We start from the raw sequence: 25,477 nt of genomic DNA on the forward strand, positions 1-25,477 counted from the left end.
AGGCGGCCGCCCGCCGCAGCGCGCGCCAGGCCCTCATGGAGCGGCCGGGGGCGGGAAAAGGGGGCGTGGCTCCCCTTCACTACCGTCGCCCCGCGCGCCTGCGCCGCACGCCCCGATGACGCCGTACGGCGTCATCGGGGCGTGCGGCGCAGGCGCGCGGGGCGAGCACGCGGGCGGTGCATGCGCCGCGCGGGGCGGGCCGGGCAGAGGCGAGGGGAGCGCGCGCGCCATGGCGGCCTCTCCGTGCGCCTTCTCCCCCCGCGGGTGCCGCTTGTTCGCCTCGGCCGGGCCCGATGGGCGGCTCCGCGTGTGGGACACGGCCGGCAGCCGCCTGCAGCACGAGTACGTGCCCTCCGCCCACCTCAGCGCCGCCTGTACGTGCCTGGCCTGGGCCCCGGCGGGTGCGCGGCAGCCCCCCAGCAAGGTGCGTGCGGGGAGGGCGCGGGGAGGCGGCGGGAGGGGGGCACGCGTGAGGAGCGGGATGGGGATGGGGATGGCGATGGCGGCCACCCCAGCGGCGCTGACGCGTGGCCGCGGCCCGCTCGGCTTCACCCCGCCCTCCCGGCGCCATGTGGCCGGGCGGGCCGGGGAGCGGGGCGAGGGTCCCGGAGCTCCGCGGGGCTCGGGTACCGGCCCGGCCCGTCCCCCTGCGGCCCCGGCGTGTGCGGGGTGCCCACGTGTGGCGCGCCCTGGGTTGGGGGGGCGCGGGGGGAGCCGCTCCCCCTCCCAGGATTGCGCTGCTTACGGTAAATTTCACGTGTCCGTGGGGGAGGCGGCGCTGGAGGCTTAATTTTGTGGTTTTTAAAACAAAAATTCGGCTGAAGCACTGACTGTTGAAAACCGTTTGTCTCTCATATTATCTGCGTGGACGAAGCCTTCCTTGAAGAAGCGAGGTATGTTAATTGATAGCACGTCTTGAGTAATTGAAAAGGCGATGCTGCAGAGCGGGTCAGCTGCTGTGCACCCCTTTAGGTCCCTCTCCGGTAAATGCAGGATCTCTCCACGCTTCCTTAGCTTTGGAAGTACTCCCGTGCAAGCTGCTACACTGTCTATGATTCATCTTCCCGAGTCCAGGAATCCTGCAAGAAGGTGCTCAGTAGTTTTAATTCACAGCGTGCATGGGGAGTGCTTGGATGTTCTCCACCTTGGATCGAGTTTTAGTTAACGTCACCTCAGGTGAACGCTGAACCTGAAAATATGTGGAGTATGTACTGGGGTGCCTTTTGGTCTTCTTTATGTTGAAGTAATTTTTTAGCTGGAATATACCATTTCCTGAGGAAAAAAAGAATGCAAAACCTGCATAAAATATGAGAAATCCACCCCCTTTATCATAAGAAGTAGGGAAGGGTTTTTAAAGTGTGTTTCAGTATATCAGCAATTCAGTGTATTTGAAATGCTGTTCAAGCTGTTTTAAAATGCTTGAAACACAGATTATCAACCCAAAGAAGGGCAATATTGTTTTGATCCATTGAGCAGCTTTGAAAACTCCCAGGACATGTGAAGGATGAAGTAGAAAGTCAGTTTTAGGTGGCCTGAACCCGTTCCTTTTTCATGGAACTTTGCAGTAAGAACAATCCGTTCATCACTTGCAAAGCTGTATAGGTTCATTGCTCTTAAGTTCACTGAAGCTGGCATGTGGAAATGGGGTTAATCTGTCCTGCATGAAACAAAACTAAACTATGCACACTGTGCTGCTGTGGTGCCATAAGTCAAGCACAGGAAGTTTCTGAGGGGCTTTTAAAACTGTTTTTTAAAATAACCTTTTCTAGAGGCACACTCTTAAGCCCCACAGGTCTTTGAATTTAACCTGATTTAAGGTTATTTGAAAGTAACCTTATGCACCTCTCAGTGCTTTCTAGTTATTCCAGTAGTTTGAATCCTGTCCCCCGCTCCAAAGCGAGTCCATTTTGAAGTGGAGCTGGGAAACATGCTGTTTCTTACAACAATTGTGCCATAAAACCTTTAAAATTCATTGGGTTTTTCCCTTAGACTGAGTTGTAGAACTAAAACTGGCATAGTTATGCCAAAACCATTTTATTAGATCTGTTTTTTTGGCGTTATTTAGTCTTTTGTTCCTGGAGATTTGATATCTGTCTAGTTCTGTATCAGGTGGTCAGGGGTAGAGCTCTGCCAGTGGGTAGCTATAAATGGTGTTTGGCCAAATTACACTTAAACTCAGTATGTTTTGGGCTGCTGCCACCTTCATGGAGGCCATGTGTTGCAGGGGAATATCAGAGCTCACGTTTGGAGCTGCAGGCTCTGGAATTGCTGATGCAGGGCTGCCTTTGCTGGGATGCTCCCTGCCCACGAGCTTCCAGTGTCAGTCAGTGCTTCCTGTGTGCAGCTCCATCACCTCCTGCTGCACGGGGTGCATCTCCAGCATCCAAAACACCTCCTTCCACTCTCCTCCCAACAAGCTGCAGCTGCTCTGTCACTGTCAAGTGTCCAGACCTTTAGATTTCTCCCCATTTCAGTGCTCTGAGTGCTTTATTTCACCTGTGAGCAGCAGATTTCTGTTTAGAAAGTCTCAGTGGCTTATCAAGTCAAGGAAGAACATTATGGAAAAATGTGTGCACAGTTCCTTTTCAAGTAACTTCTTTTTAATATGTCTACTAATTAAAATACTGTGCTTTTTCAGGCAAAGTTGAAGGATTTCTAAATAAGCTTCCATAAATCTGAAAAAGAAATCAAATGACAGGGAAACTGATATTTATCCTGTCCATGACAACAGGGTGCTGTTCTATTTAAGACCCTCATCCACAAGTGAATCCCACATTGATGTTAAGGGCAGTTGTCATTTGCTCTGTGTACTAATTTAATGTAGGGAGGAGAAGTTAGATTTTTTTTTTAAGTTCTTAAAGGTTTTTTTTTTTTTTTCCCAAATCATCTCAAATGTTAACAGGTGTCTGAATTTTCCACTGGCATTTCTTCATGCAGAACTTTCTGATAAAGCACTCCCCTCATATTGCTGATAAGGAGTGCTCAGTAGAGAGATCCATGTGGAAAAAAAACCTGGAGAAACCTTCACTGTCCCTTGCTTTTTCCTGACCCTGGAAATAACTCTGTACTTGTGGGAATTCTCTTGTGCCTTTGAGTTGTTCCAGGGAAATTTGCTATGGCAAACTGAAAAAAAAAATCAGTTGAAAGATTTATTCAGGGGAAGAGAATAAAGTCTGTTATTAAGTTTGGCTTTGCTTTGCAGCAGGGGTGTGTGGGCTAATTGCTAAAACTACTTAAAAAGATGGAAAAGTACTAGAGGTTGTACTTGCATCTCTGCTCTGTGGCCTTTGGCTTTGCATGTCAAACTGCAGTTTCAATTAATTGCCATTAGTTTCTCAGCATCTGTCTTTTAATATTTTATAAATATATTCTATAATTATATTTTATAAGTATCCTTCAATATTTTATAAATATTTTATAATTAATGTATTTTTCTTTCTCAGCAAAGATAAAGCCTAAACAAATACTTGCAAAAACCCCTAATTGTAATCTCTTATCTCAATAGTCTGCTTTTGATGTAAAAGTTATCTTTACAGCAATTTTGTATTTTTTGGCCTAAACCAAAACACTTTTCTTTGCAGAAGGTGTTAACTCTGTTAAGTACAGAAGGAATAGAAAATCCTTCTTCAAAGAGCCAAAATATTTATCCTTCACTATCAAACTTTGATATCTTACTTGTGGTGAAAATTACCACATCCTTATTGTCATATTTCTGGACCTGAGTAGAAATGATTTGTCTGCACTGTGTCATGTGTGTTGTAAAACAGATGAGCTACGCCACATGGAATCTGAGCAGAGCTGCTTGCTCACATTTTATCAGTCTCCTTGGGCTTCTTCAGGCTGCTTGTCAGTGGAAATAGATATGTTGTGCAGAGGAAGCATTAGCATGTGTGTAATTTTTAAACTGGGGAGAATGCTTTGCTGTGATATAAGAAATGTAAGGAGGCTTACCAAGGTCCAATTTAAAAACTAATCAGTGGCATTAGTGATTTTTTTTCTTTTCATGTCCTTGAACAGTTTTTTATTTTTTTGTGTGTGTGCAATTAGTGATTAACCCAGTGAGAATGAATATGATTACTTCTTCTGCCCTCTTTATTTTAGTTTCATGTGCTTAAGAACCAGTTTTATTCCTTCTTCCCTTCTCAGTGATCTGCATTCTCACATTTTTGGTTAAGGGAGACAAAGTGAAATCCCTCCTTGAGGTGGCTGATAGCTCTTGCAGAACAAGAGTTTGGAGACATGAATTGCCTGATCACCTGAGGACCTCTGGTGCAGACAGCAGGACCTGGGCAGAGCACTTTCCTCTGAATCCCAGTCACTTCCCTCTGTGGATGGGGTAGCACTTTCTTTGTAAGAAGCATTATGAATGCTTCAGATTTGCAAGACCCTTTTGAGAAAAAACGAAATTGATCACAATCAAGCATTTCCATTTTGTGGGTGAAGTATTCTGAATGTGTTAATCTTTACTTTTGCCTCTGGACAAGAAATTTGTGAAAAACTTCGATGTGTTTTTTCTTCCCCACATGCATGTGGTTGGGGTGGTAGCAAAATGGTCTATACCAGGTGTTTCCAAGTGACTCATAGCAAGTTTGTTACCCTTTTTCATGGAGGTGCAAGATGAGTTTCAAGGATTGTGTACCCTTCAGTGTTCATTATCTTATTGGTGTTTGTGCAGGCTGTCTGGATCTCAGACTTCCCTCAAGGTTTTTCTTCCCTCTGCTTTAACACTGAGATTAGCCAGTCAGACTGATGTATTTCACAGTTTGTCTCTTTTGGTTTTCCAGGATGGCCCCCAGAGGAAAAAACGGAAGTCTGAAGTTGGAGGAGAAGTGGACAAGCAGTTAGATATCCTGGCTATTGGTACAGCAGTTGGTAGCATTTTGTTGTACAGCACAGTAAAAGGAGAATTACAGAGCAAGCTAGTAAGTATTGCCCTCTTCATCACATGCTACCAAACACTGATGGTTTCAGTCAGTTTAGGCCAAAAAAATCTTGGTTTCTAAGTTAGTGCAACATCTTAACACTGTCCATGGATTGGCTACTTTCCATTAAAAATAACAGTAATGATGAAATTCCTCACTGGAGAGTTAAATCCTTGGTGGGACTGTTGTACCCTCAGTTCCTGCATGGCATTGTGGAAGGGCATCAATGCTTGGGGAGGTGTCACACTGGTGGACTCTTCTGTAAATTTACCTCCCTTGTGGAAGCTCTTGAGCTCTCAGCACATGATCTCTTTTGAATAATACACAGTGACTTTAATTTTGCCTTTCCAAACTCCCAAGCCTCCATTTTAGTTGTGGGTTACATAACAAGCAAAATAAATCCATATGAATGGCTGTGCAATACTTTTGAGATACTTGGGTATACTGTTGCTTCTGAACTCAGAGTTGTAGGTAGGGTGATAAACATACATGAATTTAGAGAAAGCAGTAATTTCTGAGAATTAGGATGCATGTAAATGACAGTAACTAATGAATATCAACTCCATCATATGGAAGAACTGTGTTTGAAAAGTGTAGTTGTAATTTGTTTGAAAACACTCTTTTTCCATAGAAGATAGCAGGTTTTATGAGTACCTTACTTTTTACATATAGGTTGAATTAAAAGATTATTCCTGTTAAAATAAGAGATGTTACTTTTAGCTATCTTTATTGAACAAAGTATCTTGCTGCAGTGTAGTTTGTCTTGCTCAAAGCTCATTTGCATCAATACCTTCGGGAGTAATCTGAGCAGGTTGTTACAATCCAAATAGTGAAATGGACTCCATTAAATATTTTCATAAATAATTCAGGGTTATATTTGGAGCTGCAGAGATTTTGGTTGTTAAGAGAAGTGATACTGCTTAAGGGGTCTTCTGGTCTGATGACAGTCTGTTCCTGAATGCTAATACAAAGGGAAGGAAGGCTACTCACCTCTGAGTGCCCTTAAGGAAGGAGGCACTTAGATCACTTCAGCAAGACACCTGTGGCTGTTCTGTCCTTTGAGCAGATTTCATGTGGTTGGCCTTGTTTGGCTGTGTGTGTAAAAACAGCAGGCAAGACAATTTTTTTTTGGAAGGGATCAACAGAATCAGTCTCCTGTCCAGTAGCATCCCACCCGGAAACTGAAGGCATCATGCAGGTGTGTAGGTAATTGTGGTCAAAAAGGAATGACAAAAGACACAAGCCCCACAAAATCTACAAAGTTGTATCAGTGAATTATACACTTGGCATGGAAATTGGTGTCTTCTAATTTAAGTACACTGCAGTGGGTTTTGAATAAGGGGTAGGGCAAAAGAGAAGAGAGAGAGGAAGGAAGGAATGAAGAAAGAAAAGTCACCAGTCCTGGCTCCAGCATCAAACCAGCTGATGGGGTGTCCAGGGGCAGCCATTGTTCAATGTTGGGAGCATTTTTTATAGACCAGCTCTGCTCACCCTGGAGCAGAGTTTGTCACTTTCTATGAGAATTAGTTACCATGTGCAATTTGCTCTAGACCTTTCTGGAAATGGGCTGGAGGGCTTTGGGAGGTTTTTGGTGGTCTGGATCCCCCCTGCTGGGGATGCCTTTATCAACAGTCCAGGCCCAGTTCTTGAGTCTTTCCTGTGCTTGTGCTGTGCTGATCATCAGGAGCCAGAACAAGGCTGGACCAGCAAAGTGCTGCCCTTCCTTTGCATGGCCCCCTCCTCCAGCCATGTCCTGTGTTTTCCCACAGTGTGTTCTTACCAGCAGTCCTTGGTTGGCTCCCTGGCAGTCTGGCTGTCAGTGTTTGAGATTATCTTATGGACTGTCTTCTACATGGCCTGCACAGGACAGCCCTGGGAGTCACACGTGCACCTGAGGGCATGGTCTAAATGCTTCTTGAACTCTGGCAGGTTTGGGGCTGTGACCACTTCCTTGGGGAGCCTCTGCAGAACTTTTTCATAATATCCATCCTTGCTTACCGCCTCCCAACACAGCTTCTTGCCATTCCCTTTGCTTCTGTCACTGTCCACCAGAGAGAAGAGATCAGTGCCTGCCCCTGTGCTTCCCTGTGTGAGAAAACTGCACACAATGTCTCATCTCCTCTAGGCTCTATAACCCAAGCCAAAATACTTATGTGTATGTACCAAAATGTGAAATACCTTTAATTTATATAACTGTCATGTATGTTCTTTAAAATCACACTCTTTAAGATGCCAGTGATTGGAATTTAGCTCTCAAAAGCACCTTGTTCACACAGTTGGTGTGGACAGGTTGTCAAGACTACTCCAATGAGTTGACCCTGTGTTATCTTTTGTAGGATGGTGGTCATGAGAGTAGAGTAAACTGTGTGAGATGGCATCAAGAGAGCTGCTGCTTGTATAGCTGTTCAGATGACAAACACATTGTGGAATGGAACACACAGACCTGCAAAGTAAAGTGGTGAGTGGTGCTGCTTTTCACTTGAATTTTTTTACTCTTGTTTTTGTGTGCTTTCTCCCTTGCAGGTTTTGGAAATGCTGCACTCTGCTTTCCAGACTTTGTGCCCACAAAGTGACTGTTGGCTGTTATTTTTCTGAGATCAGAAGTGGTTTTATTAAGGAATGAAAGTATAGTTGTCATAGTTAGGTATCTTCCTCTGTGTGTTGGAAAGGCTCGATGAAACTGTTCTGAGAGGGGTTGGGATCCCTCCATGCTAACTTTTAGTGACACTGAAAGACTGAAAGTCCCACTAATGCTGAAAAATCTAAATTCTAGAAAACATCCTTGATTAGATACTGGAAGATCTCATTCCAGTAGAGCCTGCTGCCTGCACCCAGCTTTGCTCAACAGGCCTTGCTGTGATGATAACCCACTTGGTTTCGCTTGCTGCTGATGTGCAGTGGGGACATTTCCACTTGGCTGTCTGAGCAGGCTGCTACTGTTAAAAGTACTGTTGAGCAAAACTGAGCTTACTGCAGAGTAACAAAATGTCTGGTGTAGGCAGTTACTTTCTTCTGTAATAAAGTCAAATTGTTCTTAAACTTTAAAGAAGAAACCAGGATTTCTATGAACATCCTGGTTCCTTTTCTTCAATAAAAGCCTACTGATAGCCTATTGATTCTTCTCTTGATGTTGTTTCTGTGATGTTTCCCACTGTTGGTTATTACTGCAGTGCTCCTGGTTTTATTAAGGCTGGCATGGGCACTGCAAGCAGCCCTTCATCAGTAGCCTCTTTGGTATCCCTAGGAAAGAGATCTTTAGGCTGTATAATTTTTAGGCCCTATGTAAAGTAGCAGGAGATGGCTGTAAAATCCCCCTCCAGCCTTCTCGATCAGAATTGGACACTCCCAGCTCCCTCACCTTTCCCTCCTCCATTATGTGCTCTAGTCCCTGAGGTGCCCTCGTGGCCCCCTGCTGGATTTACTCCACCATGTCAGTGACATTGTGTCCTGCCCCCTGAACACAGTGCTCAGGTGCAGTTTCAGGAGTTGCACAGAGCAGAGGGATCCCATTCCTTGACCTGCTGACAGCGCTCTGGCTAATGCAGATCATACAGATCATCCACAGCTGAGCTCATTGCCACAAGGACTCCCTGCTTGCTCCTGCTCAGCTGTACTGTGAGGACTGCAAGTCTCTTTTCTTCAAAGCTCCTTCCTAGCTCTTTGTCCCCAGCCTGCAGGACTTTGTTGTCCTCTTCAGGTCTGAGATTCTGACAGCCTGTTTCTTCTCAGGCCTGCTGAGATGCCCCTGAGTAGCAGCCCTGTCCTCCAGGATATCAGCTGCTCTCCCTAACTTGGGATTGAGTGTGAAGTTATGTGTGCATTCTGAGATCATTAATGGAGACTGGGGCAGTTATGGAGGATATTAAGCACTACTGGGATGTCCTTAGGAGGAGTAACACCAGTGACTGGCCACCAGCTGGACTTCACACCAGTGATCACAGCTGTTAGAGCTCAGTGATGCAGCCTGATCTGCTCTCCTTAGAGACCATCCATTCAGGCTATAGATCTCCAGTCTGGCTGCAAGGATGTGTGAGACCTTGGCTTCAGCAATGCTTTTGACAACTTTAATGTGTCTCTCCTCATCAACCAAGGAGATTGTCTCATTAAGGCAATCAGGTTGGTTAGACATGATTTGCCATTTGTAATTCTATGCTAGATGTGCCCAGAAATTTTTTTTGACCTTTCAGTGCCTGGAAATAGTTTCCAGGTGAATTTGTTGTATAACCTTCCCTCTCATTTCCTGGATTATTCTATGCATTTATGTTCTTTCCTTGTTTCCAATGAATGTTCCATGCATTTGTGCTACACTTCTCTGTGGAGAAGCCCCTCTTCTTTTTGCCTTCCTGGCATGTCTTTGCTGAAGTGCCTTCCTAAAGCTCCTTGTCTTGCAAGGCATCTCACTGTTGTTCTGTGAATCCAGTGACATCAAAGCTCTGAAGCTGCCCATGGACCTCTCATTCACCCTGTTTGTATCCCACAGTGTGTGTGTTCATGTACAAGTACTGGAGATGTGTCCCAGCCATGCTGCTTTCCCAGGAAAAGGGAGAGTTTTTGCTGCCATACATCTTGGATGTTTCCCTCTGCCCCCTCCCTTACCAGGGACCACGGAGTGGGGGGACTGTGGTTATGAAATGTAATTTGAAGCATTGTATTCTTTAAAATTAAAGATGGCAACAGAAAATCATTCCCAGAGTGTATAGATAGAAAGCACATGAGCAATGTAACATCATGGTCTTTACCTGAAAATTTTCTGTGTTAATGTCATGAGTCCTACCTAAGGTAACTCAGTTTAGAAAGAGTAGAAGAAATCAGTTCTAAAGTTTTGCCTACCAGAAGGAACAAATTATCCACATCAATTGGTCACACCCAATGTACACATGAGGGTGCCTGCATTCCTCAACACCTGTCAGGACCCAGAAATTAATATTTGTGTAACCCACAGAGAAATCAGGATGGTTGCTCCTGGGGTAGAGAAGTGGTATTAAAGTTTTTAAATTTGATTTGCAAGCTTGTAGACATGTTCCTATAGAGGTATGGACTGCTAGGAAGGGAATTGACACCTGCTACTGTAGGAGTACTCCATAGGGCCACTTCAGGAGGTGTGTGCAGCACACATGAAAAAGCAGGGACAAGCTGTTGGGGAAGAGAGAGTTGCTGAAGAGGCCAAGCAAGGTGTTGTAGAGAGATAGACTGAAACGTTCTGGATGACTTCTTGTCACTCTGTAGCTTTTTCATGTCATAAACACTCTTGACTATTTGGAGGAATTCTGGACATGTCCTTTTTGAGATTCTGTTTAAAACTCTTTCCTGTAAAAATTATAGAAAGAGTATCCAAAGTGCAAACCAAGGTATTTTTGCTGTACTTTATATTCTGAAGTCTAGTTTAGACTCATCTTTTTAGTACATTTAAAAATACCTTCTTAATTTATGTTAATAAAGGGTTTAAATTCTTAAGTCATGATCTTGTCTTCAGAAGAGAACACAAAATCTTGTCATACTCTCTGTAAGGTGCAGTGTTGTCCACATTTGTGGGCTATAAAATTTTCAGCTTCTATCAAAGGTGATAGAATAAATGATCCCTGTTTTAGAAAACAGAAGAGGAATTTCTTGGGCATGTGAAAGTTATTTAGAAATGTTTCCAGGAAGGCTGTTTACGATCAAAATATTAAGGTGAAGTTTATTATTGTCAGTGGCTTCAGAGACTTGGGAGGAAGGTCAGTAACTGAACAGGCTTTGAAACTCTGAATTTTAGTGTTGAGAAGACTTTTTTGAATGGATTGGTGAATAGAGAAGTCTTAAAAATGGTATGGCTCTTCTTGCCCTAATTTCAGAAGTAGAAAACTTGGAGAGGAATTCAGAACAGAGTAAGCAAGTGTTAAAAAAGTCAGCAGTTCAGGATTGAATAACTTCATATTTTTGAGTTGTATTTTTTTGTAAACTAATTTGAAAGCAAAATGCAGAAGCAGAATCGCTTTGACTTCTTGACTGCTTAAATCACTGTTTTTTAAATTTTACCTTAAATTTTCCATCACAGTGGTTTTGAGATTATTCTAATGAATACTGTTTTTTCTATTTCTCCATCTTTCTCCTTTTGTACAAAAACTCCATCCAAACTCTAGTAAGTGGAAAGGCGACAATAGCAGTGTCACCTGTCTATGCATCAGTCCAGATGGAAAAATGCTGCTATCAGCTGGTAGAACTATAAAACTGTGGGACTTGGAGACCAAAGAAGTCTACAGAGTAAGTACCTCTGTTAAACTAGGTGCGAATAAATGCCCTTCTTGATTGGTGACACTGCCTACCTCGTGTTTCCTGATCAGACATCTAAAACATTTCACTGTGTGTGAGGATACAATTAGCAGTTTCGGGGTTGCTGGACATTTTTGTTGTGATGGTACCCTAAACTGTGGTTTCCACTTGCTGAGAACTGAATGAGGACATTAAATTTTTGTTTCTGAGCATGCTGCCAGCATCCTCTCTCAAGGCTGTAGGAAAATGATGGATGCTGTTCTTTTTAACTGGGTCCCTGTCTGATACCCTTCTGTCAGGAGAACTCTGTTCACCACCGTATCAGTTACTGCTGGCATGGGTTTTATCATGAGTCCCTCCACAAAGCCTTCGAGTTTCCTTGCTAAACTTCATGTAACTGATGGCATTATCAGTTTTGCTGTTGAAACAGTTGGAAGGCATAGGAGCAACTCCTTATTGTTCCCTGAGCAGGGCTCAGACATTGAGCAAATGGCCATGCTTTAGCTGATCCGTGAATGCTGCCGTGTTCTCTTGCCTGCTAGCAGACAGGACAGGGATAGTCTCTGAATCTCCTGTCAGGTGAGTGTGTCACATGTGCTGTTACTGTGGGCTTGCTGGCACATGGCAGCTACCATGTATGTCTGCATTCTAGAATGACCAAAACCACTCTTTGCAAAAGTAGATTGAAAAGCCAATTTTTGGGGGGCCCTTGGGGGTGGTGTGTTGCCCGAGTTTAGTGTCAGCACACGTGTGTCCATGGTTTAAGTTGAGAATGCAATTGAATCTAGTTCCATTGGAAAGGTTGAAGTGGAAAGCTGGGGGGGCAGAGGGGAATGTTTTGTGACAGTAACAGCAGGTGGATGTCATTTCTTTTGCATGGATTTAGTTCCACTGAATTTGCCTTTGATTCCCCATTTAAGTTTTAAAATGTTGATAAATAACTGGCGGGTCAGAAAAAGCTTCCTTGATGTATCGAAATGCAAGGGAACTGATCACTTGTTACAAACCACTGAGCTGTCCTTGTTGACTTAGTAACGCTTGAATCTCTCCTAATGTTTGTTAACTAATGTTTTGATTTTTGCCATATGACTGCTTACAACAATCATGGAAAGGTCCTGTTTTTTCTCTTAGCATTTCACAGGCCATGCTACATCAGTGTCATCATTAATGTTTACCACAGTGAAACCTACAAATGAGAGTAAACCCTTTGATGGAATTACAGGACTTTACTTCTTGTCTGGAGCTATACATGACCGATTATTGAGTGTGTGGTATGTAAGCTTTTCATCATCTGTGACTGATCATTTTGAGCATAGAGCCATCAAGTGACTGTGATTACACAAGATAAAGCAGAAGGGGCACTCTGGAAAAATGCAGTGATGATCTCTGTATTGGTGGTTTCGACTCACTGATTGTTGAGTGAAGACGAGATTTTCCTTGGCTGTGTCTGAGCATGCTTCCAGGTGCCATTTGCATCACTAGTGTGTGCCAGAACATACTGTGTCATAAACCTCCTTGTTCTTTGCACTTCTTGTAAGGTTTATGCAGTTTTCTTGCTCAGTTTGTGGAGTTACTTTGCTCTTAAAAATTAGAACATTTTGTAAGCTGAACATTGAAATGTCAGTGTGGTGCTTTTGGAGATAGGAGATAGCGCCACATTTACTAGCGATTTATAGGCTTTGTAATGCTTGTCTGGTGCAGAGGATGCTGTTTGTGCTCTGGTAATGTGTTGTTTTTTGTGTCTTCCAGGCAGATCAGATCAGATAGGAAAGAAAAGAATGCTGTGATGTCTTTCACAGTAACAGATGAACCAACTTTTGTGGACCTGACTGTATCAGAAGTCAAAGAAGAGGTAGGAGCAATAGTTTGTAAACAAATACATTCAACAATTTTCACTTACCACATCAGTTTCCTTTTAAGGGTGTAAAGAAATAGGCTTGGTTTCTTTTTGGGTTCTGTTATGCAGAGTTGAGATCCAAATACCAATTCATGGGTCTAAGAATATTTATTACAGGTGCATTTATAAAGCTGGTAGTTTGAAATGCTCCTTTTCAAAACTACTAACTTCAAATCCAGTGTGCTTTTTCAGAAATGTTTGTCATGATGGCAGAAATGTCAGTTGCTTCCTATTTAGAACAAGTTAGTAATTAAAATGGTTGTTACAACTTGGCAGCAAAGAAAAACACAAAATAAATTATTTCTAAAAATCTGATTTGGGTATGGTCCTGGTTTATTTCTGATTTCAAGTGTTTTTGGCAGTGTAACTGCATTTGGAATTAACTAGCTTTGAATGAGTTAAAGTAGCAGTGTACATTTGCCAAGTCTCTCAGTTTTAACAGCACAAGTCTTTCAAAGTGGTTGCCTTTTGAAAAATGTGTGAATGTGAAACACGTCCACAAACTGTTCCCATAATTATTTAAAACGTTTTTCTCCTGCTGCCTTTAAATTCCTTTTCTCAGAGCAGTATTTCATGTTGTATTTTTCTAATATTTCCAGTTCCCTCTTCCTGCATGTATGGGAGAGTATTCAGTAACGTGCCCCTGTCATTTAGTTTCTCAGAGGAGTCATCTCATTTTCTTTCCTGTAAGCATATTCACAGAGTCAGTGCCTTTGCAGAGCTGAGCCTCTAGACATGTGTCTGCTACTGTGCAAACTGTTTAACTCAGTGCATATTACTAGTAATAAAGTACAGTTGTGAGTTATTTTATTAATCTTCTAACACTTGTACTGAATGTTCCTGAGTGATTACATCTTTGGTCTTTTCAGATTTAGTGTAATGTTCTTAAATACTGAAAAAATTCAGATTGTAGCTACACAGCTGTCTCTTGATGTCCTAAACTTCCAGAAGGGGGTCTCTTGATGTCCTGAACTTCCAGGAGGGTTTTTCTTTGATCTAATGAAACTCTCTTACTGTGCCTTCTTTCAGCCTGTGAAGTTAGCAGTTGTGTGCAGAGATGGGCAGTTGCATTTATTTGAACATATCTTGAATGGGTAAGTTAGGATTCACCTGGAGGGTGTCTTTGGGAGAGGTCTGGGGTTACTGCAAGGCAAAGCTCAGTTTTATTGTGCTGCTGCCTTTAAGCTCATAAATGCTCATGAATCAGGTTCCAGCTGCTTCTTTGTCTTGGGTTACTGGGCAAGGTTTTGAAGCACTCACTTGTTGGGAACTGTGTTGCACTTTGGTATTTTGTGTGGCTTTAACCCAGATTTTGTGTCTGTGCCTCATCTTAGCCATCTGTAAAAGGTGTAAAATGGCTGAGTTTGCTGAGGACCTGCTAATGAAAGATGCATAAATGTGCAAAATATTGAAGTGTTCAAGCTAAACATCTTGAAATTTTTTAATTTCTTTTTTTTTTTTTCCAGTTATTGCAAAAAACCCTTAACATCAAACTGTACTGTTCAGATAGCAACACCTGGGGATGGGGACTCCACACCAAAGCCAGTCCCTATTCTAGCAGCTGCATTTTGCACAGACAAACAGTCTCTGCTGCTGGTGTATGGAAACACCTTACAGCCCATCATAGAGAAAGTGGTATGTAAAACTTAACAGAGGGGGTTTGCATTCTGTGATATGCACTGCATGCTGCTTCCAGCTGGAGAAATTTTTGGGTTTATTATTTTTATTTTTACTGTTTTGAAATTATATAAGCATACAAAACATATTCATTGCCCTTGTTTTGGGAGGTGTGACAGTTGGACCCAAGCTGTTTGGAAAGGCAATTTGTATTCTTCCATTTTTTTCGTTGGAGTGCAGGTTGATGCCATTGCTGACTGTTTCTTGCCATTTCAGCTCTTGCTGAGTTAGGCCATTGAAACTGGTTTTAGTACAGTTCCAGTTTACCTGTGTAAATGTCCTTGAAGAGCATAGAGATATGGTAACAAAAGGCAGATATGCAAAGGAGCTGCTGTTCTAGAATGAAAAAAACATTCATTCTTATTTATACCATTGGAATTTGTTCTCAGCTTTCAGTAGCATCATGAATCACAGGTGTGAGTGCCAAATATATTAACTGGTTTTGTTCCTGTCCTCCTAGTCTTTGAACACCAGTGAATCCCACATATGTTTGGTACGGGACATCCAGAAAGTGTTGTCACTTAAAACAGATGCTGCTGTAACAAAGGTGAGTTTGCATAAAGTGTGGTTTTGTTGCTTCTCTTCTTTTCTTTCAGAAATGAAGAAGGTAATATTCACTGCTCTCTTAAAATGAGACTGGATTTCTGGATGGACCTGTTCAGAGCTGCAGAAATATCTATAGATGTTCATAGCACTCAGGCAGGTGTGGGCAAAGAGATCTTCATGGTTCCTGTGTGTCCTGGTATGTGCAAGAGCACACAGTGGCCCTCTTGTAACTCAGCATGTCTGCTTGAGAGACAGGACTGATTGGTGTGGCTTTCCTGCCTCAGATCAGTCCTTCCCTTGGAGTCTGTTGGTTTATACAACCTCTTTGACCCTGATGGTTTGGGGTGAAGGTGGGATGACTTTGTTTTAGAGTCTAAATGAAAAGTAGTGGAGCCTTAATGGGCAAGTCCTTTTTGCTCTTTCTTGGTGTGGCCTTCATGTGTTCCTGCTCACAGGGACCTGGGACTGTGAGCTGGGCACTTGCATGGCAGCAGTGTCCACTGAGGCCACTTGGCAGTGTGTTCTCTCATGCAGGATCCCCTGGGTGTTTAGAGACAGGCTGTAAAGTTCTTAAACGTTGTGCATATTCAAGGCCTTGAAGATTTGAAATGCTTGAAATTCCAGCGAAGTGAGCAGACAGTGCTGTTTTTCTGACCCTTCAGTTATTATCTGCTGGCGCTGGTGCTCCATCAGCCAGGCAGGGTTTTGTGCTGATTGCTCAGTCCTGGGGCTGGTGGGTAGCAGGGCCAGGTGCAGGGCCAGTGTGGCATGCAGTGATGATACCCATCTTGGTTTCGCTTCTTGCTGAATTCCAGTGAAGACACATCTCTTGGCTGTCTGAGCATGCCCTGTGGGGAGAAGGTCAGTGATGAGTGTGGTGAGCTAAGGGCAGAGTATTTTATCGCCACTGGTGTTCTGTGGTAAAATTCTTGATGCAGAAAATCAACTTTTTGGAAATTGGAAGTTTATTATTGGAAGATTATACTTTTATAGCGGCCTGGATAGAAGTGCTATGGTTTAGAGAAACATTCTGGAAGTAGCAGAGAATGTATTTTTGATATTCTACATTCCCTGTGAGTCCGGGGAGCATTTGGTTGTTAAATACAAAATTCTACCTCCTTTGTGTTCATTGAAGATGGTGCCTCAGCTTGTTTGGTATAAACTAAGGTGTCTCTTTTTGTCACTGGTCACAGCCTAATTCAGGCAACTGAGTTCTGTGTTTGAGCTATCCCTAGAAGAGGAGAGTTGGGATTGAAGGGAATAGTGACTACCTTTTGCTGTTACATTGTGTTGCTTTTCTTGGTCAGTTATTGCATTCCAGTGCATGCTGAATTAATCTGCATGTGGTTTTATGGAGCTGAATGTTAGCACAGGTGGTATCTATCTATTGCCACCAAAACATCCAAGTAAATGTTGTTTGATACAAACAGTTCTGGGAATGTTACAGCAAAAGCTTGTAAGAAAAGTGGTTCACAGGTAATTCCCAAGAGACCATTGCTTTAGTTAATTATGAAAAGTAACTAACTGTTTCTAGAGGTTATTAATTCTCTTAAATATGTTTTGATTTACCTATAATTTATGTCAAGAAAATTGGTTGTGTCAGGCTGGTTTTACCGTATGTGTGAGAGTTGCAGGATAAAATCCATATTTTACATGGGAAGAAAGCTCAGGATGCCAGCAGTTCATGCAAATGTGGTTCTCTCTGTGTGCCAGGTAAAGACACCTGTGGTGAACTCGGACGCCAAAGTTCTAGTACCTGGCATTCCAGGACACAGTACAGCTGTTAAAACTCCAGCCTTGGGAAAGGAGAAAAAGAAGAACAAGAGGAAACCAGGAGAGACAGAGGTAAAAGGCTTCTTATTTCAAACTCAGCAAGACTGGAGAGACTAGAATCACAAATTATCGTTATACCTTCTTTAGGTGAACTTGGATTTGCTTTGTTTGCTGTGGAAGAAAGGTTAATGTTACCATCTTTCTATATGAAAGAGACTTACCCCTTCTCAAAACATTTCTTTCTTTCAAGCCCTCTATGCCTTGCCTGTGGTTTTGCCAGCTTGTTGCAGAACTTTGTCACACACTTGTTGCTGCCTTTCCCAAGACAGATTAGTGCTTTTCAGCCAAAACTTCATCTGCCTTTGTTTTCTTATGCTATCTTCTGTCAGTACATTTAAAAAAACACACAAAATTTGTGTTCTTCTCCAGCAGAACTAGTGAGAATGCTCCAGGTTAGGTACTTTGCTTTCAGCTGACATTTGTGAGAAGCCACTCTGAGACAGCACTGCCTTATTTCCCCTGTGCAGGAGAGCATCGAGGAGCGCCTCGGGGCATTGGACATTGATGTGAGCAAAGTCAAAACTCCCGGTGGCCTTCCCCAAACAGACAGCTTTGCTGTGCTGCTGGTCCAGGGCTTGGAAAGCAATGATGCAGAAATCCTAAATGTAAGTCTTGCAAGCTGTTCAGTCTGTGCACTGGGACTGGTGGGGAGCCTCCCTGAAAGCAGGGAAGGCTGAACAGTTCAGAGCCTGTTGTTTCTCCCAGCTGCTTTTTGCTGGTTTGCTGCTCAAGGCAGTGCTATTATGAATTGGTGTTACTTTTCTGTTGCTACCTGCCTTGGTTTCTGAGTCAGTCCCTGATCTTTGAAAGCACTTTGTTTATGGTAAATTTGTTATGTCACAGTTCAGATGTTTTACAAATGGTGCTACCAATGCACCTCTGCTCTCTTTAGCTTGGACTGGAGCATAATCTGTGCCTAGTCTCCTGAGAGTACATTTTTCAGGCAGGTACTGTTTGAAAAATAAATTGATGACAAGTTTCACTTGAAAAGCTTATCTTTACATTTGGACATAATAGTACTGGGGCAGAGAACTGTTAGGAATTTGATGCTGAACAGAAATTTCTTGTCACAGTTGCTAGTGAAAGGCATTTATTTATGGAAGTCAGAAAATACCAAGGGAGATTTTCATGTGCCTGTAATGCATAATTTTTAACATGTGGCAGGTGGACTAGAGGCAGTGCTAGATTGTTTTAGATGGGTTTATTGAGTGCCTTGACTTTGTTAATTGTACCTGACTTGGAAAATGAAACTCCTTTTAATAGCTAATCTTTCACTCATTATCCTCAGCATAAAAAGTAGTGGAGTAGGAAGAGAGATACAGGCAGGAATTTTTGATTTTCCTCGTTGCCCATACACATATTAAAGCTGAATTATTCTCTGATCATATTTTTTTCATTTTAACAGAAAGTGCTTAACACAAGGAAAGAAAATATAGTAAAAAACACAGTAGCCAGAATGCCTATACATGCTGTCATTCCACTGCTGCATGAGGTAAGAGAGCCTGCACGTCTTGTACTGTCACACAAGCCACATGTGATTTGCCTTCCAGCTGCTGAAATCCAGGATATGGCTCTTTGTTTTTGAAATTGGTTTGGTGCCATAAGAGGACTGAAATGTTTCTTAATTTATCCCTGATTCACTTCTTATCTTTTCTGGCTAAGCTTAACCAGAGGACCAAGTGTCACTGTCAAAGCTTACTGTCAGAGCATTAGATAGTGTATTACTATCTTAAATGATTATGTGGGAAAAGAAAGGGAAGAGATTAAGCAAACGCTTGTTTAGTCCATGGCAAACAATCACCATTACATCTTCTTTTCAACTACTAACATGGATGATAATTTGAAGCATCAGAAAGTCCATTTTGCTGTACTTAAACTTTGAACATCACTTAGTAGTAATTTTAAAAGGGGTTTGGCTTCTGAACTGCTTATTCAGTGATATTAAATAAACCTTTTATTTGGACAGAAATACTGTAATGATTAGCCTTGACTAGACATTACTTTTTTAAACCAAACATTGCTTAGTTGCTTAGTTATGTGAATGATGCTCTATTGCATAAGTTAATGGTTCAATTTCCTTTTTAATTTCTATTTTAATGTGCTGACCACAAATAAGATTAAATTTTTTTAATGGTACTGATCTTAACTGAATTATGCAGATAACCTGGTGCTGAATGTTTGGTCTTACAACACCTCCTTAGGCTTATGTTAATGAGATGCTGTGTTTCTTCCCTGGGACCTTTGTCAGGGGATCTAAGGACAAATGTTTAGCTCTATAATCTCAGTGGATGGTCAGACCTTTGTGTAACTGTCTTCTCCCAAGCTTGAGATTTGTTGTGTGAAATGGTCATTACCTGGCCATTACTTTCTTCACTTGTTTCCCCAACTTTTCCACCCTGTAACTGCTCTACTAAGCAGATTAACAGAGATGAAAAGTAAGAGGTTTCCTCCTACTTATTCCTGCCAGGTTTAAGCTTCAGTGGATATTTTGCATGTTAAAAGCTCCAGCTTTCTTGTAATACTGAAACCCAGCTTCTGCAAGGTACCAGCCTGTGTAGAGGGTGGTAGAGCCAGCAGTGTAATTTTCTGCAGCCTGGCAGTGGTTAATCCCAGCATGCTTCAAATGCCTGGAGAACTTTCTGCCCCAGTATTGGGGCTGTCAAATGATCTCATGTTGGGGTTTTAAACTCACCATGTTTGATACTTATTGCTGACTGGATTTTCTTGTCCTTTTAGCTTACAAAGAGATTGCAAGGCAACCCATACAGGTAAGAGACAGCTCAGCTACAGTTCAATTCACCTAAAACTTCTCATGTGTGTGCTGTGGTCCGTCCTACCACGTGTGTGATAGATTTTCATAGTAACTGCAATTAAACTGCACCATCTGGAGGTAAAAACTCACCTTGCTGAAGGTGAAAAGAGGAATTTAAACACTTAAAGCAGTGCTTGGTCAGGGTGGCTGAAGTGAAATAAAAATGGAAAAGGATACCTGAAATAAGCATGTAACCCTGAGAATGTAACTGAAGGCCCCAAATATTTACATTATTGACTTGATCAATAAGTAAAATAACTCTCAGGTGTAGAGACTGTGTAATTATCAAATGTATTTAGACATCTCTTCATGTGGTGTTTAATAACAGAACCAGCTTCCCCCTCTATCTTGTTATGTTGCCATAAGGACAGCTTTGTTGAGATGGGTTGTGCTGAGTTGTGGGGGTTAGGTTGGTTTGGGTTTGAGTTTATTTTTTCTAGATTTAAATTCCCCCATTGTAGTTGGAGAAGAAAGTAGCATGCTTTGATCTTTTATTCATTTGGACCATCCATAAAAGATTTCAGACCCCTGAGCTTGCCTAGTTTAGTCCCTCACTGAAATGTCTGTTCCTTTCCTAACAAATAACTTGCATACCTCGTGAGGATAGCCGAACTTTACATTTCCATCTGCAGAGAGCATTTATCTTGCTCTCTAATTAAAGAGGAACTTTATATAGAACTGTTTAGCATCTAGGATGTGAAATGGATGTCTCTCAGGCAGTATCTCTTGGATATAATTTATTTCTCTTTTCCAGTGCCTCACTAATGGTTCGATGGCTGAAGTCTGTTTTTACCGTACATGCATCCTACCTTTCCACAGTAAGTATTTTTCATTCATGCCTGTGCACTTAAGTAAAAAACTATGTTTAAATGCTTAAATAAATGTATTTTCTTTCTTCAAGAATCTCCTGCTCTCTGCATATGGCAGTGCCCAAATCAACGTATAGAGAGCTTTGCTTACACCACTTTTGCTGAGTCCACTGCACTTTGCTGATAAATTGTTTGTCTTGGTCATCCTTGACATAATTATAGCCATCCCAAAGTCAAACTAAGATAGGTTATGCCATACCTGTGAGAGGGAGCAAAATTACTGCCAAAGAGTAATCTAGTCTGTGTCACTGGATCTTACAGAACTAAATTTTCTTTGTTCTTAAAATGCTCATATTGAGGCTGTCTTGGGCATGCCCAGATTTATAGGGTAAGGGTGCCAAAGCTGTAGCTTCTGGATTGAAGTCCAGCCTTGCCTTACAAGTGATGGATGCAACACTCTTGCTGGGTTAAGAAAGAGACTTTTGGGCAGTGTCAGTCCTTTCTGCCATTTGTTATAGCATTGCTGAGCAGCAGAACTTGCACCATTGCTGAGGCTGCATTGGGACGCTGGTGTATGTTCACAGCTTTCTGAGCAGTGCTTTGCCCCTGCGTGTGGCACGGACTGGGAAGGAGAAGGAGGCTAAGAACTGCCATGCTTTAAAAGTAGATGATACTTCTAAACATGGCTAAGTGTTAATTGATCAGGCTGCAGGTGGTTCCTCAGCTCTCCCTTCTGTCTAGAATAATATAAGCAAGTGTTGCTTGCTCCAAACATACAAAAGTAGTTTAAAAAACAAAACATTTGGGATGTGTTTGTTAACAGCTTCATTTTTTTTTTTTTTTTCATCTGTCTCTTCTCCCAAGTTGCCAGACCTTATTCCTCAGCTGGGAATGTTATACCAGTTGATGGAGAGCAGAGTAAAAACTTTGCAAAAGCTTTCCCGTCTGCATGGAAGACTCTTCATTCTTGTCACCCAGGTGAGCTTCAACTACATAACATGGGATGTGCAGGGATGTTGTTTGACTTCCTGTTGGGATTGCAGCTGATGTGATGTGTCCTGGGCACCTTAATGCCCAGGAATGTTGGTAATGCTCAGAGCAGGCCATTAATTGACTGTCCTGTCAACAGGACAGTCAGTTAAACCCAAACCTGAACCAACAGTCCCTGCTCACTGGGACTGTTTTGTCCTATCAAATAGATCTGCTCACCCATAGAATTTGAAAGAGGAGTACATAGGGGGCACTGGGCCACTTTGGAGCAGATGCCTCTCTGATTTTACTTTGTCATTTGTACTTTTTTGGCTGTTAAACCAGCACTGTGAGTGAATTAATGTGTGCTACCCTTAATGTAGATTTAATTTACATTGTTAGGAGTTTTGTTGTCTTTTAAGGTGGAAATATATTATTTAATTTAAGGCTAATCTTTAAATTCCATTTAGGTTGCAGCATCACAAACAGTTCAGGATGTACCTGAGGTTAATCAGACTGCAAAGTTGGTCTATGAGGATGGTAAGTGTTGTATGCTAAGTGTAGCTCATCTCCTGAATTCACATGACAGCCTACACTTGATGGCTGTTCATCATGCACCTGTGCTTATCTACAGTGCACAGTCTGCAGATTGAGGGGTTTTGTGAGATGTCCATGGCAGGAAAATCAGTGGGTAATGATGTAGACATCTTGTAGTTAGTTACTCCTTCCTTGCCTTCCTTTTATCTCCTTTAATTCCCTCCCAGCCTTGCTTCACAAATGAAGAAATCAGTGAGTTGGAAATCCAGTGTGCTTCTTTAACTTACCTGGTAACCTAAAATTTCTAATGTTACCTGCCCTTGTGTTAAGGTGAAGGCACTGCTGTGTTTGAGTCAGCAGGACATCAATATAGGGGATGTCCGTTATGTGTGAGTGTGTACTTCCAGTTTGGCTTTTTTCCTTCTGCATCTTCGCCTGTGTACTGGTAACAGAAGTGACCTGCTCTAACTGGTGTTGGTTACCTCATCTCCAGTAGAGTCAGTTTTGGTATGGAAATAGCAGTTTGAACACTTGGCAGCACATGGGACTGGACTTTGTTTGTACAATGACATTTTAAAGCCTGTTCCCCAGACTGAGAGATTGCTTTCTTTTTGCAGAGTCCTCAGAGGAGGAAGGCTCAGATGATGAGATGATTGCAGATAAAGACTCTGACGTAAGTGGAGTTGGACCAGATCTTCTCCCATTTGCTTGTAGCAGAAATAGTGTGACTGACAAAGGTTCAAACATTTCTGGGTTTTTTTTCCCCCCAGGAAAACTGGGATGAAGATGAAGAAAAAGAGGAGCAATCTGATGAACAAGACATGACTGTTGAAAAGGAAATCAATGGTGATTCTGATTTGGAACCAGAAAATGAAAGTGAAGAAGAGTAACAGCACGAAAGAGTAATTTTAGCGGTTTGAACAAGTGGGCCACCAAGCTCTTTGATTCTGGATCCTGTTGCTGAAAGATGCTGTACTTGCATATCAGGAGTGCAGAGCATTGCACAGCCTGTGTGCAGAGGCACCTGTGGGGCACTGCATTTCTGAATCCAGAATGTTTAACCGTGCCAGCCTTCTCTCGCCCTCCTTCCCTGCGCTTACTTAGAGAAACATTTCCTCCACCTCCTGGTCAGATTATGCCTGTCATGTGGACATGCATTTGTATCTCAAGTGAAATAAATCTGCCACTGCTGTTCGTGTGGGAAACTTGGTTCAGCTTTACATTGAATTTGTTTCAGATATTCAAGGATCAAAGACAACTGGTCTGTACCTTCTTTCCATGCTTCAGTTAGCAATAGCAAGTGGGCATCCTTCTGATTTTTTTTTTAAAAAGGAAACTGAAAAAAGAAAAAAAAAGATATTTTTGTAATATTTAAATTCTGTCCTGCAATTCTTTTCTTTCCCCCCTTTCATTGGCTTAGCCATACGTTGGCAATATGTAAATGCCAACTTGACTTAAAAATGGATTTTTCCTTTTTTTTAACAAATTTGAACTCAAGACTTTTATATGTGTAAATCAATGACTTTTCTTGTGCTTTAAAAGGACATTAGAACTATCACTGGCTCCTAATTTTGTTTTAATGGAGGCTGTATATAAGTTTAATGCTAACCCAGAGGCCAGACCAAGTTGAGTTGGGTGGGGAGAGGGGAGTGGCACAGGGAAAGGAGAAGGTGAATGCTTGTGAATACATAGCACAGAGCTATACCTTTCTTATGGATTTTTAATCTTTCAGTGGCAGAACAAGGACAGCTATTTGCTCAGCTAACGGAAGCTGAAGTGGTGCAAACACGTTTTTAAGAGCAAAACAAGGTAAAGGTTTGAGCCATTCACCACTATAATGTACAATAATATATTTGTCTATAAATGGAGCTGTTGCAACTAAATACCACCCTCTTTGTAAAGTGAATAAATATACATCTCTTTTACCAAATACCTGTCCTGTGGTGTTTGTTGAGAGAGACCTTGGGTAGCTTCAGGTGGTGGTTAATGATGAAATGCTGCTTGTGGAAAGCAGATTTCTAGTGGAGAGGAAGGCAGCCTAAAAGGTTATGATGTTCTGCAAAGCACCTGTTGTTACAGACTTGTCTCCCTCCTTTTTAGTCATATCCATGGATTTGTCCACAACTTGGCTTGCACTGGGGTTGCAGCGCTGTCTGGATTGAGGGCATTGTGTCATGGACAAAGCTGGGAGAAATGTTCTTGGATTTGGAGAGCTGGATGTAGAAGAGCAGCAGGTGGAAGCTTTCACAGTCTTTAAACTGACAGTGAATCAGTCTTACTACTGTACACAGCTGGGCTTTGTTTGTTTTCAGTTCTGAGGTGCTGTGAAAGTGCCAACACTTGTACATTGTACTCAAGCCCCCAGAGGAAGCTGAACTGATGAGTCAGATTTTCAGGCAATTCTGCTGTCACTGTGTGCAGGCAGGCTTTGGGTTGGGCAAAAGAGGGGTGTGAATGGAGGGGTGTTCCCTTGGGGTGAGTGCTGGTCTGCTGAGCTTTTGATATGTGGAGTAATACAAGGAGCCAGCTGTGTTTGAGTCCTGCAAGGTCCTCCCTGTGTCTGCATCCCAGCCCTTCCAGGAATTGAAGCAGAAGCCCTGGGTTGGGGTGACAGAGCAGAGTATCCTGTTTGTACTGTTCAGGTGTGGGCAATGGTGGCATTGGGAACTTGCCACCACTGCCCCTTGTTACCTGTAAGGTTGGCATAGCCTGTGCCCATCATTCCTATGCACCAGAAACTGTTCCAGGAGTGAAGCTGGGGGAGAACCTGGCAGCAGGAAGAGCAGGGGGATCTTAAGAGCATTTTGTTCATTCTTGGTTCTCACAGACATTTAGATCCTGTGAATCTGTTTCAGTGACAGCCAGCTGGTGGCAGGGCGTGAGTTCTGGTCTCCTGCTTTGGGGTTAGGACAATCAGTTCACCCTGTCTTCAGCCCTCAAGCAGCTGCTCTGTGTGACACTGGCTGTGCCAGCTGCAAACAATTGGGCTCCTTGGTCAGAAACTGCCCTCACCTGAGAGCTGCCAACTGACCATGCTGTGCACTTTGTAATCCTGAAAACTTTATCTGCAAAGCCAAGGTCTTGGCCAGTCGAGGACTAAACTGTGTCTGTCTAGAGAGACTGGACATGGGAGAGGTCCTCCCTTCTAATCTAATCCTGGTAGTTTGGGAACAATGAAGAGAATGAAGAGGACAGACCAGCTGTTCATTTGGAGCAATGGAGGTTG

At 42.6% G+C, this 25,477-nt stretch overlaps 1 protein-coding gene and 3 non-coding genes across 4 annotated transcripts; all 4 read left to right on the forward strand.

Moving 5' to 3' along the window:
• Positions 1-204: 204 nt before the first annotated feature.
• On the forward strand, positions 205-24,181 carry WDR43 (WD repeat domain 43). Its single transcript, XM_058021306.1, has 18 exons — positions 205-424; positions 4,785-4,922; positions 7,259-7,380; positions 11,042-11,162; positions 12,303-12,442; positions 12,921-13,023; positions 14,098-14,162; positions 14,535-14,703; positions 15,206-15,292; positions 17,005-17,136; positions 17,592-17,729; positions 18,530-18,616; positions 19,861-19,892; positions 20,691-20,754; positions 21,610-21,723; positions 22,185-22,254; positions 22,869-22,924; positions 23,022-24,181. The coding sequence occupies exons 1-18, from the start codon at positions 230-232 to the stop codon at positions 23,139-23,141; spliced, it is 1,953 nt and encodes a 650-aa protein (XP_057877289.1). The 5' UTR covers positions 205-229; the 3' UTR covers positions 23,142-24,181.
• LOC131082170 (small nucleolar RNA SNORD53/SNORD92) lies at positions 7,774-7,851 on the forward strand. Its single transcript, XR_009114327.1, has one exon. It is a non-coding gene; the product is annotated as a small nucleolar RNA SNORD53/SNORD92 (small nucleolar RNA).
• LOC131082172 (small nucleolar RNA SNORD53/SNORD92) lies at positions 12,543-12,626 on the forward strand. The gene has a single exon (XR_009114328.1). It is a non-coding gene; the product is annotated as a small nucleolar RNA SNORD53/SNORD92 (small nucleolar RNA).
• Positions 16,060-16,136, forward strand: LOC131082168 (small nucleolar RNA SNORD53/SNORD92). The gene has a single exon (XR_009114325.1). It is a non-coding gene; the product is annotated as a small nucleolar RNA SNORD53/SNORD92 (small nucleolar RNA).
• Positions 24,182-25,477: the final 1,296 nt, after the last annotated feature.

Source organism: Melospiza georgiana, chromosome 3, assembly GCF_028018845.1.
Source record: "Melospiza georgiana isolate bMelGeo1 chromosome 3, bMelGeo1.pri, whole genome shotgun sequence".
In the NCBI taxonomy this organism is placed as follows: domain Eukaryota; kingdom Metazoa; phylum Chordata; class Aves; order Passeriformes; family Passerellidae; genus Melospiza; species Melospiza georgiana.